The 20,344-nt window shown below is 34.2% G+C and overlaps 1 protein-coding gene and 1 pseudogene across 1 annotated transcript; both read right to left on the reverse strand.

Annotated features, from left to right (window-relative positions):
* Nucleotides 1–11,605: 11,605 nt before the first annotated feature.
* On the reverse strand, nucleotides 11,606–17,042 carry LOC112758726 (U-box domain-containing protein 4-like; annotated as a pseudogene).
* Nucleotides 17,043–17,192: 150 nt separating this feature from the next.
* LOC112758725 (tyrosine--tRNA ligase, chloroplastic/mitochondrial) lies at nucleotides 17,193–19,177 on the reverse strand. The gene has a single exon (XM_072220141.1). The coding sequence runs from the start codon at nucleotides 19,032–19,034 to the stop codon at nucleotides 17,535–17,537; it is 1,500 nt and encodes a 499-aa protein (XP_072076242.1). The 5' UTR covers nucleotides 19,035–19,177; the 3' UTR covers nucleotides 17,193–17,534.
* Nucleotides 19,178–20,344: the final 1,167 nt, after the last annotated feature.

Genomic DNA, 20,344 nt, shown 5'->3' on the forward strand with positions numbered 1-20,344 from the left:
AATAGTTCATAAACATAAAAATGACCAAAATGAAAAATTAACAAGATAAACTAAGAAAATTAGGGCAAAAGAACAAGGAAAGGTAAAAGAAACTAGATGAAAACAAGAATTAAAGCTTGAATCTAAGAGAAATTAAACTAAATCTAACTTAATTTTAGAGAGAAGGGGGAGCTTCTCTCTCTAGAAAACTACGCTAAAATATAGTCCTAAGCTACACTAATTGCTCCCCCCTTATTCCCTCTTGAATTCTGCATCAAATAGCTTCAGAAATTGCCCCCAGCGTGTTGCCTTTAATAAGGTCACGTGCTGTTTGTCACGCGTACGCGTCATATTGCGATTTTCCAGATCACGCATACGCGTGAGCCATGTACACGCGTCGCTATGAATTCTACAAATGCTCATTTCTTCAGGAATTCTCCACTTTGCATGCTTTTCTTTTCACTTCTTCCACCCAATCCTTGCCTTATGAATCTCAAATCACTCAACAAACATATCAAGGCATCGAATGGAATTAAAGTGAATTAAAATTATCTAATTAAAGGCCTAAAAAGCATGTTTTCACTCTTAAGCACAAATTAGGGAGAATTACAAAATCATGCTATTTTAGTGAATAAATGTGGGAAAATTTGATAAAATCCATTAAATTCAATATAAGATAAACCCTAAAATTGGGGTTTATTAGTGTCCGAATTCTTTTGTGATGATTTCTTTATTTTGTAGGTATAGCTCTTATGTCTCGATCTGTAATTCACAATATGTTGACCAAAGTTCCATCTCACCTGACCTGAGTAGATATATCGGTTCTTACTCCCTTCCTTGTTATTGATAGAGAGTATGTCGAGACCTTTCGTAGGTACCATAGGTTGTGTGAAACCGGAAGGATGAGAGGAACTATGAAATAATTGTTGCTGATCCCAAGGAGAGGGTGTGTTTTTTCCCACTTGATAGGTCAAAACGCCCTTTCTTTTATGCTTATGATTGCTTTTTCACTAAGTTAGATGTTAGACTACCTTTTTTCAATTTTGAAATTAATGTCCTTTGGGCTTACAACGTTGCTCCTACCCAACTACACCCTAATTCATGGGATTTTCTGAAAATATACCAGCTTCTTTGTCAGGAACTGGATATCCGACCTTCTCTTAAAGTCTTCTTTTACCTCTTTGTGTTAACCAGACCTTTTAGTTCTTCTAAAAAACTAGGTTGGATTTCTTTCCGAGCTGTCCAGGAGAGGAAAGTTTTTGCTATCTTCGATGAGTCATTTCATGATTTCAAGAACTATTTTTTCAAAGTCCGAGCCATTGAGGATGCCCAACCTTTCTTCCTTGACGAGAACGAAGAACCCTATTTTTCTTTGTACTGGGAAGAGAAACCTGTAATAGTTAAGTATAATATAGATGATTTAGACGATATTGAGGAGAGTGTAGTTGGCTTGTTTCATGAGTGTTGGGGCCAAACTCCTTATTTGGACACCAAAAAATTTTTAAGGGATCCCAATAAATTCTAGATTGAGCTAGGTAGCCCTCCTTCCTTTTGCTTATAAATTTTGGTTGTAAGGTTGTGTTGACAACTAAGGTGTCTTTATTTGGGTGTTGCAGAAAGATTGGCTCCTAAATTGCCTTCCATGAAGACACTTCAGGCCACCAGAAAAAACGTTCTGGCTCGAGGCACATAATTAAAGAAAGCTAGTGACACTATTGCCCGGTCTTCACCCTCAAAGTCGGACTCAATTTGTCAGCCTCTCGAAAGGTTATACCCGTCCCAGCGTCCCTTTTCCACCTTGGACAGTTCCGCAGTCCTTCCTCTTCCTTCTTCCTCTGAACCGAATACTAAAAGACAGAAGACTACTGAGCTGGAGAGCATATACGACAAGAGCTTTGACGGACTTGCTTGGAGTGAAAAACATATTCTCCATCATCCCACATTAGTATGGATGATGTGTCCATCAAAAATCATCTCCAGCTCCTACCCCGAGGTGGAATTCAGACAACGGACATTTGTGCGGCCTTGGCCAGGGAGTTGGAAAAGAATCCCCTGAATGCTACCCACAGTTCCTTGGTGGCTTCACAGGCCAAGGTGGCTTCTCTGAAGGAGGCAAAGAGGAAGCTTGAGGAGGAAAGGGATGCATTATTATCCGACTTGGGTAAAACTTGGGCTAAAACTAAATAGGTGGAGGCAGCCCTGGCTATGTCGAAGGGTTTGAAAAAGAAGGCTGAGGAGAGCTACACCTGTGTCTTTGGGGAGAGGATCAATCCGTGGACGAGCTGACCAAGGCCCGGGAAAAATATGCAGAGCTCGAGGAGTATATAGCCGAAGGAAAATATGTAGCAATCACCGAAAAATAATTTTGAGCAACTATTCTTACCTCAATAAAGTTCTTCCTTGTCAGAGTTATACCTCCCGATAGACCACTTGAATTAACAATAGTAAAATTTGTGAATCCACATGATCTGAGTTTCTGTTCAACAAGTCAAGTTTGATTTTTAGTTTTACAGAGAAAAACCAACTTGGGGGAGTGGGATTGACACATCCATTTAACATTATGAACTGTCAGGAGTCTTTCCAAATCCCGACAGTTCCATGAAAGGATTCTCGTGGTGCTGAGAGTGCCATTGAACGGCTGGCACCCTCCACCCTCTCCACTTCTATATATAATTTCTCTGTTGTTTTCTCTGCTCTCCTTTTAACTCCACTCACTGATTCAACAACTTCAGTATTCTTCCTAGCTGAATGTTTTAGGCGCTTAAACTGACTGCCATAGTGAATTGGAGGAACATTATCTCTTAGGCTATCTATTAAGGCTCTACTAGAATTAGAGGAGTTTAAGGTAATAGTCTTGTCCTACATCCCAGACTGCATTGAACTGAATTGTGTCGCATTTTCTTTACCTATATCTAGCTCTTTTCCTTCATTTTGGTCATTTTTATTCGTACTCCATTCCTTGCTACTCCCATCACTGACTCCTTGAAGCTGAGACTAGTAAAACCCTCTATGAGGCCATTTGGCATCGGTTTCTTGCACCTTACTGATTGGTTGGCTTAGGGTCTTGTTTGTTTCTCGGGTTTGTCTTTCTCCTTCACTTCCACCCTTGTTCAAAAATTGATCGGCTCTCACCCATTCTCCTATTTTATGTTCATTAACTCTCTCCTCCTTAGCATATTCCATGAACTCGAGACACAATTTATGATCATGGCCTATTCGTGTACAGTAGGTATAGATTGTGCCCAACCTCTCATATCGTACCACTACCTCTACTTTGTTTTTATCTAGACCAATCATATTGAGAATGTCTTTGACAATTTGCTCTCCACTTATTTCAACTTTTTTCTTTATTATTCTGGTTTTTTGCCCTTTAACATAAAAAAAAACCTGCATCTACCACTTTACCCAATCCTCCTCCCAGTTTATGAGTCACTTCTAAGGTTTTAAAGGCTTCAGGAACTCCCCAAAATTTGAGCCCATATCACGATGATACTAATTCTCTGTTCATCAACCTTCATCCCTTCCTTCCACCATTGGACGTGAAGCGCGTAATCCTTAAATAACCATGGTGAACTCTTCTCCACTCTCATCACATCCCATTCTCTATCAAAGAAAAAGTGAAATTGGTTGTGTCTTATCTCTATAACTCTAAAACCCTCTGAACGTCTCCATATTGCCTGCAATGCTTCCTCCATTGTCTCCGTAGAGAACTGTTTATCAGCGAACAGTTTGTCAATTAGACTGTCAATGCAGTTCGAAATTCCTCTCCTTATATCTTCTTCCTTCAATGGTATCAAACCCTCACCATCATCTTCGTTCTCCGGTAACTTTTCTAGTCTGTTCCCCCTCCTAGCCTCCATGCTCTGATCCTGTGTGATAGAAGAACGTAGACTTGTAGGAGGTTTTGAGTTGTTGATGTAGTAGAGAATTGTTAATGATTGATGTGAGAAAATTTTTAAAATGTTGACCTTGACGGCACAAAAATTCTGTTAAAAATAAAAAAATCCTAGCGAAACATTGTTACCATTTGACAGCACTTAACGAATTATTAGATAAATTTCATTTTGTCTATTTTTTTATGTTTATTTTATCTATTTTTTATGTTTATTTTTTTACAGAAGTTTCTCTATCTGAATTTGCCTCTATATTTCTATCCTATAATAGTTACCAAAATTAAAGAACCTTAAAATGATTTTTCTAATTGGAATATTGGAAAAAAAATGCAGAAAAAATGATTAAATAAGTAAAGTGGAGTCCTTTTTTTCCCCTAAAATTCTGAAAGAAACACATTCAATTTGCAAAAATTAATAAATAAATAAATATGATTTAGTGTTTTTCATAATACAGACCTTACAAAATATGATTTAGTGATTTAGACATAAATCATAAAAGAGAAATTTATTCTATATATGATGTGGGTGTATCTGTCCACACGCACATGCACATAGGCCAATATAATAATTATAAATTAAATTAAAGTTACGTTCATATAGACCTTTTAGTTCCCATGTCGTTATTATATGTATATATATAGTTATATACACATCAAATAATTAGCTAGAGATTCAATCATTATATATAAAAGTAAATATTAGTGAAGATTACTGGATAATAATTAAGAAAATAATAACAATCTAATCAACATGAGTGTCTTCTGATCTCCACAGAAAAGAACAAATTAAATGAGGAAGAGGTTGCACTCTTGAGAAGTAACATTGAGAGTCATATCAAGGAGCGTATGCATGTCTTCTTCTATAAAAGCTGTCCACTGATCATGGAACAAATGATCCAGTCCGAGCATTGGGGGAGTTTAATTGAGACAATGGGAGGTGATGGCCTCCCAAATTTTTTACAAAAAAATTAATAATTTTTTTTTTTTAAATAAAGAATAGTTCAATAATTGACTCATACTTTATTATAATTTAGAATATTTTTTTTTAAAAAAAAAATATATTAATTTTTTTTTAAAAAAAAATATATTAATTTTTTTTTCATTTTTTATTCAACAAGTAACACTCTCTATTTAAGTCACTAAAAATTCAAAGAGTACTATTATAAATTATTCTATATTTTTTTATCTGTAAAATTATTTATTTATTATCTTATTAGTAACAAACTTAAAAAATAATTATATTTTTATAAATTTTATTTTGATATAAATATTATTATTAAATTTTTATGTTAAATATGGTCTCAAAATTTTGTTTCAAACTCCGCCACTAAATCCGAATATTATAAATTAGATCCAATAATCCACAATCACCGTTTTAAATGTTTAGGATACATAATTTGATAATATAATAGGGTTTAGCTAACATAATAAATTTAACATTACTAAAAAGTTTTAAATATTTTTATTTAATAAATATAAAATAAATGTATTAAAAATTTTTGTTAAAAAATTATTATTTTTAAATTTATTTATGAACAATACATATATTAATTATAATAATAAATTAAGCTATTACTTATATAACGGTGATTTCATTTATTATTATAAATGTTTAATTAAATAAGTCATTATTATTTTTAATTTGAAATTAAATGAGAATAAAATTAAAAATATTATTTTATTTGGAATTTAGGGTTTAATTAATGAATGGTATACTCAAATATAAATAGTAACTTCACGATTTTGGTTCCTAACACATCAAAAAAGCTATTTTTGTAGATTTTTTTTTTTCATCAGAATTGCAATTCAATCTTATTAGGAATACAAAAGGCTTTGATTGAGAAAGATCAAACAACCAAACTCTTTCGATTATACTCACAAATTCAGTTACGCTTCCACACTCTTAACTCTCTTTTTTAATTCTTAAATCAAAAAAAAACTTAATTTATAAACTTAACATACGTCCTTAAAACAAAAAATAGATAAACTCAATATAATATCAGAATTTTTACGACAAAAAAAATTAGAATTTAATCTTTTATTATTAGTGAAAAATAAAAAGAAGGAATTTAGTATAAAGTAAACTAAAAGAAAAATTACGTTGTAGTCATATATATTGTGTGAAACGGAAAAATTACGGTTTGACGGAATTGTATATAGTGCCGATTACAACTGTAATATTATTGCAATTCGAAACCATAATTCCTGTCCATTGTCCTTCACGTTTAATTATAAGATTTATTTTAAAAAATAAGTATTTAATTTGTTATTCTAAAATGAATTAATAATACTTTAATATTATTTTTAAGTTTATCTTTGTTATCATCTTGCTAAATATATATTTTTTGTGAATTTAATTTTTATATATTATTAATATAAAAAAATTTTATATAGACAATCAATTATGTATTATATTTTATTTAGTTCACATTAACAAAAGTAATTAATTTATAATTTTACTATTTAAAAAATCATTTAAATGCATTGATATATTGGATGATTGTATAAATTACTATATTTATTTTTTACATGTCCAAAATTAAATTTATTTTTTTTACCAAAAAATATAAGACAAAATTACGTATTCTATGCGAAAATGATTTTAAATGTAATTTATATATCCACTAATAAATTTTTAAAACGCTAAAAATGACTACTAAATACATACTCATTTTTCACATTTTACATGTACATATGTCAACTTCCATCTTTAGATTTTTTTAAATAAATAATTTAATTTTTTTATTTATCAAAATAGATAATTTGTAGAGTAATTACGAATTTGTATCTTTTTTTATCTCATTTACATACGACAAAAATTTTTTTGGGATATCACTAATAACCGAGATTTTTGCCTAAAAATCTGACTACCAGCTCAACTAAATAAATTGAGATTTACAGTATAAATGAAATAAAATACATATGCAGTTGCATGTAGGGATGGCAAATGTCCCCGCCCCCAATATCTGTCCCCGTCCCCGTCCCCGTCCCATCCCCATGACGGATAACGGAGACTCCGTATCCGCCGGGGACTTGGGTCTCCGCGGATTTTAGTAAAAAATAATAAAAATTGAAAAAAATTGCTAAAATTCAAAATTGATACATGAAATTAATAATTGCTATACATGTAACTGAAGAGATGGATGAATATTCTTTAAGCATGCTTCAAAGAAAATCAACGGAATTAGAAAATCAATAAATATATATGTTATAAGTAATAATCAGGGACCAATTTTGTGGCTCATTGAAAAATTGAAGCCGTGAGATAATGTACAACAAATTTTTGTTTTTATCTTAAAAAAATCTTGCCTGTGATCGTTTCAATGGTAAACAGCATTTTTGGAATTCATAAATTTTCTAAATATTTTGTAAACAGGGAATATTACATGTCGATATCAAACTAGGATGAATGTTGCAAACCTCTTAGATTCAAGAATCACATTGATTCGGTAATGATCACCAGAAAATTATGAAAAAATCAAAATACCAAAATAAAAATCAGAATAAAAAATTTACAACTTAGAACCTAATTAGCAAAATTTAAAAATCCATAATCAAATAACCCTAAATAGAAATCAAAATCAGAAAATTCAGAACTAATAACCTAATAATCCTAAATAAAAAATTCAGAATCAAATCAACCCTAAATAGAAATCATAATCAGAAAATTCAGAACTCTAAACCTAATTACCCTAAATCAGAAATCCAGTAGGCGGAGAGGAGAGGAGAGGAGACGCGGCAGTCAGCGATCGGCGGTCGGCGATGTTCGAGGAGAGGAGATGAGACGAGACTGATGGTTTCACCGTGAGAAGTGAAGAGGAGAAGCAGCAGTAAAGCATGTGTGAGCAGTGTTCTATACCTTACCCAGTTACCCGACGGCAAAGAGGTGACGACAAGCAAAGGCGCGACGACTAGAGAAGAGGTGACGACCGGCGAAGACGCAAAGACGGTGAAGATGACGGTGACGGTGACGGACTGAGGGGTGGGAGGTAGCGCCGTAGCGGTGAAGGACTGAGAGGGCGAGAGGTGGCAGTTGGTGGCGGTCGGTGGTGGTGATGGTGCGACTGTGCGTGGTTCAGAGAGGACGAGAGACTGAGGTTTGAGGGTGGTGATTGGTGAAGAGTTCGGAGAGACAGAGACTAGGTTGAAGATTGTGAATTGCAACTTTGCAAGTGTGACGGCTAGAGTTTTCACCTTCCTTCATATGACATATATATATATATATATATATATATATATATATATATATATATATATATATATATATATATATAAAGGGTATTCTAGTCTTTTTACATAAACGGGATTTAAACAGGTCTCCACGGGATGGGGACCTCTATTCCCGCCCCCGTCCTCGCGGGTATAAAATCGTCCCCAAATCTGCTCCGTAACGGATAAATCTCCGCGGATACCCGCTCCGCTGAAAATTTTTGCCATCCCTAATTACATGTATTATGTATGCAAACATATTATGAATCGTTATTTATATCATTTATATTATAGTACGCAACAGAACTAACCTATAATAATTTTAAGCAATAGAACTAATTAAAGAAAAAGGTTGTGCGAACCATATGACACACGACTACACTACATTATTAGAAATAGTAACAGAAAAAACTATTTTAAAACATTACAATCTTAGTGGTAACATAACATAATACAATTTCACTAGAAAACTAAGAGGTATAACCAACAATAAGCTAATAAATATATTTAAATTATATTTTATGTTAATTAATTGTCATTAATTATTAATTATTTAAATTTTATTTTAAAAAAATACAATATTAATGATTATTAATTATTTTTTTATTCTAATTCATCTTTTACTATTTATTACGTAAATTCTAATTTCTCTTTTAAAAAAAATGTCCAAACTCCAAAAAAACCACCAAAATCATCCAAATCCTAAAAAAATATATATACAAAACATAGGAAAAAAAACTAGTTAAAATGATCATTTAAAACCAAATAGGAGAGGAGAAGAAGAAGAGTCGTAGGGTGACCGGCGACGACATCTTAGACGGTGTTGCATGTACGGTGGGAGACTCGTGGTGGCACGTTGCGAGGAGGAAGCCACGAAGGCCACGCATCGCGAGTGGAGGAGTCGCCATGGATCGGAATAGTTGATCGCGCATCGCGAATGGGGGACCGGAGGTGGCTGCGTCGCAACGGATGGGGGCCGCAGCGGTGCAGATGCGTCGGGACAGTGGGCGACGACGTCGACGAAAAAAGGACGGTGACGAGATGCGTGGAAAAGGTCGCACAGCACGACGAAAGATGCGATGGTGGTCAATGAGCGGCAGCGTCGAAAATACGTGGAGACGGCGGATTTGTGGAGGAAGAGATTTGACTGTTTTCAAATGAATAGAAAGGGATTAGATTTTGTATGAATTATTTTTACTGTGGATTATAAATGTGATTAGAATAAATGTAGAAATAATTTTTTTTGAATTTTGAATTTTAATTTTTAAAATTTTATTTATTTATAAAATTTAAATTATAATAGAGTTGGGTTATGTTGACGTGTAGAAAAGTTATTTCTCTATATTTTTTTAATATAATATAGTAACTGAAACTTACAATATATAGATCATAGGCTTGTCAGTATTTAAAACAAAATCATTAATTCATTGGTATAATTATATAGTATCATAATGATGCAAAGGTGAGCCAATCCATTGAATTTAGTCGAATCTATTCCCCTCTAAATCAAAATATAATAACACACTGTTATTATTATATTTTTACAATCTTAGCTAAGAAGGACACGCGGCTTTGAGTGTTTGAAATAGCTAGAATTCTGACTACTTTTGGTGACGAATCTTTATTTTTTTAAAGTATATTTTCAAGCAAAAAATTTGCCGCTTGATCCGTAATTATATGTTGTACGCAAATTTAAACAATGAAATTAAGGGGCTGATGTGTTCATATATATAGCTTAAACAGGTTTTACTTTTTTTTTTTTTAAGAAAGAACAAACTCAACACAGAAAATGGAGCATATAATTGTCAAAACAAAATATAAATCGAAGTAACTCCTATATCATTTTCAACATAAGTCAACTATCACACTACTTTCTAGAATAATAAAATAATTTAACAACATAATCTACCACATCTGTTGTCTTTGTTATCTTTTATTATTATCATTATTCTAGTGAGGCTGAGAAAAAAGGGTCGTTATTTCAGTCGCGTCATGTGTGATTAGAGGAATATTCGTCTTGTGTGCTTTAATTTGTTAAATATTCTGTTAATTACAAAAGGATGAAAATTTGAGGTCCAAAATACATGAGCACTTAATTATCTTGGGTTTTTTCTTTTGCTACTTTAATTTCAACCGTGACAATGAAATTTATGATTTAATTTTGGTAATGAAATGAATGGATTCCAACTGGCCATGTCATCGATCAGCGGTGCAGGGCATATCCGACGGTAAGGGAATGAATGTAGTGAACGATATGAAAGTGCAATGACCCTTAAATGCCCATTAACATTTTGAATAAAAACAATATGAAATAATGAAAGTGTAGGAATAACAAGGAATTAAATAATAGAAATGGTGGAATTCGTTAATGTGCCATGCTACTGCCTATTGGCTCTGAAACAATAATTAATATCATTTTTCAAAAAGAAAATTTATAGAAAACAACATGAAGTGTAGTTGTTAGTAAACTTGTTGTATATTCATTATATGATAAACCTTTAATAGTCAATAGTCTTATGACTAATAATCGCCAAATTAAATACTTTAACTAACCGTCGAGTGTTTGTCCGTTAGGGTTTAGGGTTGGGGATATAGGGTTTAGGGATTAGGGTTGGTGGTTTAGGGTTTGGAATTTGTAGTTTAGAGTTTGGAGTTGGGGATTTAGGGTTTAGGATTTGGGGGTTGGGGGTTGAATTTGTGATTTAGAATTTGGGATTTAGGGCTTATGGTTTGGGGTTTAAGGTTGGGAGTTTAGGGTTTGGAATTTAGGGTTTAGGATTTAAGGTTGGGGGTTTAGGGTTTATGGTTAAGGTTTAGGGTTTGGGGTTTAGGATTTAGGATTTAGGGTTTGTAGTTTAGGGTTTAGGGTTTGGGGGTTGGACTTGTGGTTTAGAGTTTAGGATTTAATGTTTGGAGTTTAGGATTTGGGATTTGGAGTTTAGGGTTTAGAGTTTATGGTTTATGGTTTGGGGTTTAGGATTTCGATTTGGAGGTTGGGGGTTTAGGGCTTATAGTTTGGGATTTAGGATTTAGGGTTGGGGGTTTAGGATTTGGTGTTTCGGATTTGGGGTTTATGAATTTGGGGGGTTAGGGTTGAGAGTTGAGGGTTGGGGTTTAGGGTTAGAGTTTGGGGTTTAGGATTTGAGTTTGGGGTTTAGAAATTGTAGAAAAATAACATAACGATTATTTAGCTACTTAGTGTGAAGCTTCACCTCTACTGATACAAATATTGAAAAATGAATACAAACAATAGGGAATCAAGAAATATCTTAATACTACATGTATTGGCTCCCTGCCAGTACTTTCAATTATTTCCAAGTATAAAGTGCTTTCTAGTTTCTATTGCTGTTATCAAGGCAACAATTTTTTCAGAACTTGAAGAGCGCTTCCTTGCCCCTTTGAAATCGAAGGATGACGAGAAGGTCCGGATCGATCAGATCCCTGGCTAACTGAATTGGAAGTTAATACATAACTGAATGTCATTGAACAACTTGTACAAGTCAGCAACAAAAGCTAGAGATCATGTTTTTGTAACAAGGAAGATTTACATGTATAATTTGTAAGGTTTGTTTACAAGAGGATACATATAATCCATGTTTATTCTCTTTACAAGAAATTGAAAATATATAAATTAGCAACATTCTTTAAGAGTCCATTCAAAACCTTTTGGATGGTAGAAGAAGTTGGTAACAAAGAATCAGCCCCTCACAGCACCACCATGCCTTGGATCTCTAAAATGATTCAGAAGAGACAGGGCCTAAACAGAACCAAATCTCAGTCACCACATTTTGTAACAAAACAAAGAAGATAAAGAGAAAACTTCTCTTTAGCCCTTGCGGTGCCTGATGGTGATAAAGCTACTAATGGTGGAACAGCTCCTTCTTGGAGTACCATGTTTAAATGTAGAAGAGCTGCTGCTGCATTCTCCTTTCCTCTAGTAGAACCCAACTCAACAACCTCAACCAGAAGAGGAATGCCACCTTGCTGCCCAATCGCAGTTCTTCCACCAGTATTGTGGCCAGATTTGCTAGAACAGCCACAGCCTTATCGACCATTCCAGCTGCAGGGTCCATCAATTCGATCCTTGTTTTCGTGAAATAAAGCAGTGGAAGCATCTTTCTTACCCCTTGGAGTTCCATTACTTAATAACTCAACCAGAGGTTTAATAGCCCCAGCCCTCCCTATCCTGATCTGGTTATCCTCAACCACCTGTCTCTGTTGTTGTCATTGATTGATAAGTTAAGAAGTGCTGTAACAGAGTTTTCTTGGATTGTTGCAATCACCCTGTATGCCTTGATGAAAATTTTCACTAGAGTGTTCACTGGAATCAGAATCAGTTCTTACATGGTTTTGAGATTGAAGCTTCCCTTCTAGATGGTGAAGTTGATGATTGGGAAACTAAATCCACACTTTCTTCGTCTGAGCTAGCAGATGATATTCTTACAGGATCCACATGCTGTGCATTATCCACGCCACGCCACTAAAGGAATCTTCTGGAGTTGAAATAGGATGCAATGGTGATGTTTCCACTTGGTGGTTTGCACTGAAAGAAGTTCTAACAGTTGATTCCTCGATTGAACCAGACTCAATAGATCCATGAAGGAGAGATAGTTGATTTATGTTTGTGGACTTTACTGGATCAACTAGTGTCACATTGTTTGTTTCGCACCAATTAACAATTAATGCTTTTACAGTGTAGTTAGGTATTAGATTGGAATGAACCAGAGTCTGACTGAGTCTTTGGACAAACCATGAGCCCAAGATCAATCCAGTCCTTGATGAAAGCTCGCTGCCTCGCTCATAGGTTTGCCAGGATGACACAATGACTGGATCTGTCATCAATTCCAAAGAGAGAGGACAGCAAAAATCAGCAGGTACCGAATCCGGGATAGAGCTCTGAGCTTGCTTGAGAATGATGATTCGCTCATGCATTCGATCAATATACTCGGCTTCTGCAATGTTTTCAGTTTGTTCAGCATTCTCCTTCAACCTTTCAAGGGCCACAGCTTCAATCAAAACATCTTGATTAGACCTTAAGTCGAGGATCTCGGCAATATTTGCTAGAATCTCAGAACTTGGTCCTTCGCCTTCCAGTTGTTCATTTATAGCTTCCTTAATGATTGATGTCATATCATACCCCAAATCATCAGGTAGACATTGCTGTGAAGCCTTCAGCTTCTGCAAAATATTGAACCCTATAGACTGAACTCTAGCTATCAACGGTTCAGCTTGCATCACCGAGTAATCAAGAAAGAGGAAATAATGATAATCAACACATACTTAACAGGAAAACTATACAAGAAAGCAGTTAGTACTCATCAATCACTGCAAATATAAGCTCAGCTTATTTTATGAGTTCTAAAATTTAATTTTGGAAGGATAGGAAAGTCTTAGAGAGTAAAATAGATTACTTCAAGCCCTTGCTTTTTCCTCCATTACCTTCCAAAATCAAAACCGAAGATCACACCTTAAAATAAATATCTCTTCTCTATCTGTGAATTAAGGGATTTAATGAGGACTTACAAAGTAAAATTTACTGGATAGTGGATGCCAATTCTCGAAAAGCTCCCTCAACTCATCAACAGACTGACCCAAGTTCCTCAAATAACTTTCTAATCTCTTCATCAGCAGATATATCAGAATGAACACTTGTGTCGATAATTGGCTTCAACAACTTAAGTGTCTGCTCTGCATTTTGGCAATACATTGATACAGGTTTTGAGTTCATATTTCCAGAAAATGATGGATGCAAAAATGAGGATATGCCATTGGAGAGCACATTTAACAAAGATATGTCCATAATACCTGTATTAAGAAACAAAAAATAAAACACTTGCATCAGTTTTGAAATATGTGTAACAAAAAATTAACATTTTCTGGAGGGAAATTTATCATTTGTTTCTACTCCAAGAAAATACATAAAACCATCTGAACAACATATTTTTCTTCAACATGTGCTATTGCTACTTTCTCTCTGATAACTTATCCTCCTCCAATCTCATCTAAAATCTTCCTTGATTATCCAGACTTGAAACCAGCTACGTAATCATTGGCAACCAAGAATAACATAATTAAGCTGAACTCAACTCAACACAACTCAACAAAGAGTAAAAACAGATTCAACTATGTTTATCATATCAAACTAGAACTTAACAGCTAATTGAGAAAGGAAAATTGTCAAGCTTTCATTTTTCATTGAGAATCAAGAAACAGAAAACACTACAATACACCAAGCAAGATCATCAAAGGGACACACAACCAATCAAACAACACCAATACATACAACTGAATAAAGTAGCAAAATTAGAACTTTCAAATGATTTAAACAACATTGGGAAGTATAACAGAAATAACATGCGGATTACCGGAGATATTGGATGAAGCAAAGAAAGAAGCGTTGAAAAGAAAGAAGCCATGATTATCTAGTGCATAGGAATATCCATTAGACTGCATAAAGCAATTTGGGAATTTTCTTATGTTGAATGATTTTTCATTTTCTGAATTTTGAAAACAAAATTATGAAGTTACAATCTACTATACATATCAAACAAAGTATAAAACTATGCAAATTTCATGAGTAAGACATTGTTTTCCAATTTGGGTAAGAGATTATCGAGTACAAAGAAAAGCAAAATAAAGAATATGAGATTGAAAATTTTAAATTTTTCTAACACAACACATGATATAAGGGACCTTTCGAAGCACTAGCTAAATTCTGCTTTGGCTTCGAGTCAAGTACCTGTTTCAATTTGTAACCAAATCAAACAGATAACGTACTCAACAAAACAAATTATTTATTTTTTTAATAGCAAAATAAAATTAAAATAGAACATATATAGGTCTTTAGTGATACTTCTTTTTGTTCATCATAGACAAACAAGTAAACTTAGATACTTCTATTCAATTCAAACAAATAATAAAATACAGAATTCATCCAATTTCAGTACATAAAAAAGAAGTTAGTAATTTTAGCAAAAATTGCATGGTGAATGACAAAAGTGAATTTATGGAGAACTTAAAGACGGAGAGGAACTCATTGGAAGAGCTCCAATAATGACAAAAGCATCTGTGCACAAGAACATGAAATAGATAGAAACAAAAAAGATTTACTGAAAAAAATTAGCTCCACGATTAGGAATTATTCAGTAAAGTTCCGAAATATACACTACATTTTCCAGCCACTACTGCTGAACCTGCCTAATGGGACAAGGCTTTGTTGTTGTTTGTTTATAATTTATAATCCTTGATCTTAGTTATTTTCAAGGTCAAATTCCAAAACAGAATAAGATATTTTATTAAGCACTAAAAATATTTCAGGGCCAAATGCCATGTTGAGTGGAATGAAAGTAGATAAAGAAATATTTTACTAAGCACCAATAATATTTCAGAGCCAAATGCCTGTTGAGTGGAAAGAAAGTAGATAAAGATTGCATGAATTCCGTGTGTAAAAGCTGTATCAACAGAGACTAGTTTATATTGATAGGATGAAATTAATATACACATACAGGAAATAAATACAAATGAAAACATAGTTTTATTGCATTCAAACATTGGCAATCAAGACTTACAAAGGAGATAACGATGTCCAACTTCACAACCAACTTCCTAATCAATGTCCATTTCAGCATAGCTTATGCTTCAGTCTCAACTACTTTTCACTTTTTTCCCCCTCCAAGAGGCAGGCATTCAACATAAATGTTCATATTAGCAACAGTAATTTGCAAATGCCCTTTTTTGTTTTTCTTATCAAAAATTGATGCAAAAATACGAAACAAGAAAATCAAATCTTTAGTATTTTGGTCATTCCAAATCAATTCATGTACTATTCATTAAATGTAATTATAATAAAAGAAGTACTAAAATAGGATTGATATGGTCTGCTAGTGACAACATTGCTAAAAAATCTGTTTCCTTATTGGACCAGGCACCAAAACCAGTATGTGCTTTGTGAATTTCTGATGAGAAAAATTAGCGTGAACAGGGAATTCACCTAGAGAGTGATCAGGAGTCCAGGACTATCCTTATCAAAATAATAATTTTTCTTCTCACTAGACTCCAAATAGAGAAAATCATGAAAAGCACATGTAAAATTATTGAACAAGGTACAAAACTAAAGGAAGGGATTTGCTACTAAAATATTAGCATACAAAGTATCCTGGCAAAAGTTTCTGGTTCATACCTTGCTCACTTTTAAGAATTACTCCTCAACACCATTTCCTAAGTGCAGATCGAAATGGAAAATAAGCTCTATATTTCAGAATGCATATGTTTAATGGTTATTCCTAGATTCAATTGGATGAATGTAATTAATGGACAACAAAGAAAAGGTAAAGGGGATACCCTAGAAAGTGGCCACTCTGATATGATACTAGGGATTTTTTATTTTTTTTATTTTTATCTTAAAGTGAGTTCTTATACTCAACAACAACAACAACAAAGCCTTATCCCACTTGGTGGGGTCAGCTAAGTTCTTATACTCAATGGGGAAAAATCAGAGACATCTAAACCAATGAAAGCAAAGCATTTTTGTTGAGTTTTCCTTTTCAAGATTCAATGAAAATTGTTACTAGCAGAAGTCAGAAATACCTAGTTGTATGCCCTTAGAACAAATGACAAACCAACCATTCAACATGAGGATGGATGATACTAATAGAACTAGTAATGCTATTCAAGGATAGGTAAAGAAAGCATACCTTAACAGAGACAATACCATTAGAGTATCCTCGTCCGGTTTTTTCTTCAATGACGTCTCAGATCCCCAAACAAACCACAACAGGTTCTATATTGGTAACAAGCCTAGAAACCAGAAGTTGTTGGTTTTAGGCAGGGCTATGTGAGAACATTTTCTTTTTCTCTCTCTAAAAGGATCAGTCATCAGTATAATGATTCTCCATAGGCATATAAATTCACATCAATAGGTCGAGCAAATGGAAGGCGAACAAAACCCCAATTTGTTCAACCACTATTTAACTACGATAAACACTGCCAGTTATGTGGCAAGACTTGAAATATGCCAGCAGAGGAGTAACGTTCAAAACTGCAAATATCTTCTGAGTTGATTAACTTATGCTGAATACTATAGGAAAATACTAAAAAATAACTACTCAATGTATTTACTTCAATATTCTCTAGCCAAGAAAAGGCTGAAATGCTTAACCGCGGCAGCTGTTGTTGTATTCTAAGATCAAGAGGCACTATACTCAAAAGTTTACAATTGCAATGTTAGATACTCAAAAAATGAATGCACATCTGCATTGCTTTTACATTTTACCACTAATAGAAAAAAAAAATTAAAACAGCATGCTAGAAAACCATATTAGAACATCCATCACATGCCAAAACCGATAAAGATACTTATTCTTTAGCAGCAAAAATCAAAGGTATCATAAGAAGACAACAAAACTGCAATTATAAATAGTCATCAAAGAATATTCAGCTATCAAAGAATTCCCTTTCATGCTATTCTGACGAGCACCTTATTCTTTTTGCCAGCAGATAAAAGGAGAACTTTCCCATCCACTATATCTGCTTCCTCGATCCTCTTATTTTCACTATCCACTCTGTTATTGTTCAAGTAAAGACCCCCTTGCTTCAACAAGCGGCGCGCGGCAGATTTGCTCTCAAACAAACCAGAAGAGACCGAAAGATCTACCAATGACAAGTTCAAAACACTGTCATAAGCCAAAGAACAAGATGGTACACCCTCAGCTATTCCCTCGATAGTTTTCCAGTCCAACTTTGTCTCAGATCCAGGCCGCAATGCTTCTGTAGCCTTAAGTGCCTCAGTCAAACCCTCATCTCCGTGAACAAACCTTGTAACTTCCTCAGCAAGTCTGCGCTGAGCAGTATTAGGTACATAACCCGGTTTCTTCATCTCCCCTTCCAATGCAGCTATCTCCTCAATATCCAAAAACGTGAGAATCTTCAAAAACCTAATAACATCTGCATCTGGAACCGTGAAAAAATACTGATAAAATTTGTAAGGTGACAACATCGCAGGTGAAAGCCAAATCGCGCCATCCTCCGATTTTCCAAACTTAGTACCATCACTCTTCAACAAAAGAGGGAATGTAAGTCCATAAGCGCCCTCGACCTGCAAGATCTTCCGAATCAACTCAGTCCCAGCAGTTATATTCCCCCACTGATCACTCCCCCCAATCTGAACATTCACACCCTCATTCTGAAACAAGTACAAGAAATCATATCCCTGCAACAACTGGTAGGTGAGTTCAGTATAACTCATTCCTTGTTCAGATTCCAATCTCTTCCTAACACTCTCCTTAGCTATCATAGACCCAACCCTAGCATACTTACCAACATTTTTCAAAAATTCTAACAAACTAATCTCTTTCCACCAGTCATAGTTATTCAAAATCACAACCTTAGAACCTTCCAAGTTCGAATTCAGAGAGCGACCTAGAATTTGTTTGATAGTTTGGGATATACCTGCCGTGTTCCTCTCTAGTGTGGCAACGTCGAGCTCCGGCCGCTCCAGTGACTTGCCGGAGGGGTCGCCGACGCGGGCGGTGGCGCCGCCGATGAGGGCAACGGGTTGGTGGCCGCAGCGGCGGAACCAGGAGAGGACGATGATTCCGAGGAGGTTGCCGAGGTGGAGGCTCTCTGCAGTGGGGTCGAAGCCGCAGTAGACCTTCAAAGGCGGGGAATTAGCGGCGCCGGAGGAGGATGACGGCGATGGTGCTGCGGAGGATCTCAGGGCGGAGTCGTTGGTGGTGGAGTCGAGGAGGCTGCGCTCTTCGAGGACTTCGATGACATTGCGGCGAAGCAGAGTTTGAGGTTGGTGTTGGAGAGTGCATTTGGTTCTGGTGAAATGGAGAGTGAGGGAAGGGTAAGAAGAAGAAGAAGAGAAAGAGGGTTTGAAAGGGAAAAAGGAGAGTTTGGTGGTTGAGCGAGATAAGAAGAGGATGGTTCTTGTCGAAGCAGACATGTAAGACATTGCTGCTTCTCTCTGCCTTTCCTTGCTTCCCCTATCTCTATCTTCCCTCCATTTGGGATCTTTTTGTAAACAATATTAATGGGATAATTCACATAAGAGAATTGCGCTTTCCACCTCTAAATTGCATATTATATGTAAATGAATCCCTTTTACAGTTTTACTACATAAAATTATATATATTATTTGGTCCTTAAAACTTTAGATATGACATATGAGTCAATTTGTTGATTGGTTCCGTAAAATTGATAATAAATTAATGAAAAAAAAGGTGTCTGCTACTGTGTGTAAAAGATATTGCTAATTATAAAAATAGGTTAAATAATTAATTTTAAATTTAAAAATATAAAAATTAAAAAATTTTAAAAATTTTAAAGTTATTATAAAAAGTAATTTAGACAAAAATTAGACACCAAATAAAAGACACTATAGAATTGGCTAAAAAAAATTAGTGTCAAAGATTATAAAAGACTAATTATATCAAAATTAGTAAGAAGGATTATATTAAAAAATATTAACAAATAAGATTTAAAATGATAAAATTATCATATTATTCTTTTCTTTTTGTCTTTTTTTTTTTACATGATATTTTCTCTTCTTTCATCATTTCCATTACAATTGTGCTTTTTCTTTCTTTTTTTTTTTTCAGTAAATCTTTTTTGTTTCTATCTATTTCATGTTCTTGTGCCCAGATGCTTTTGTCATTATTGGAGCTCTTTCAATGAGTTCCTCTCCGTCTTTAAGTTCTCCATAAATTCACTTTTGTCATTCACCATGCAATTTTTGCTAAAATTACTAACTTCTTTTTTATGTACTGAAATTAGATAAATTCTGTATTTTATTATTTGTTTGAATTGAATAGAAGTATCTAAATTTACTTGTTTGTCTATGATGAACAAAAAGAAGTATCACTAAAGACCTATATATGTTCTATTTTAATTTTATTTTGCTATTATAAAAAATAAATAATTTATTTTGTTGAGTACATTATATTACAAATTGGAACAGGTACTTGACTCAAAGCCAAAGCAGAATTTAGCTAGTGTTTCGAAAGGTCACTTATATCATGTGTTGTGTTAGAAAAATTTAAAATTTTCAATCTCATATTTTTTTATTTTGCTTTTCTTTGTATCGATAATCTCTTACCCAAATTGAAAAATAATGTCTTACTCATTAAAATTGCATAGTTTTATACTTTGTTTGATATGTATAGTAGATTGTAACTTCAAAATGTTGTTTTCAAAATTCAGAAAATGAAAAATCATTCAACATAAGAAAATTCCCAAATTGCTTTATGCAGTCTAATGGATATT

Source organism: Arachis hypogaea, chromosome 16, assembly GCF_003086295.3.
Source record: "Arachis hypogaea cultivar Tifrunner chromosome 16, arahy.Tifrunner.gnm2.J5K5, whole genome shotgun sequence".
NCBI classification, from domain to species: Eukaryota; Viridiplantae; Streptophyta; class Magnoliopsida; order Fabales; family Fabaceae; genus Arachis; species Arachis hypogaea.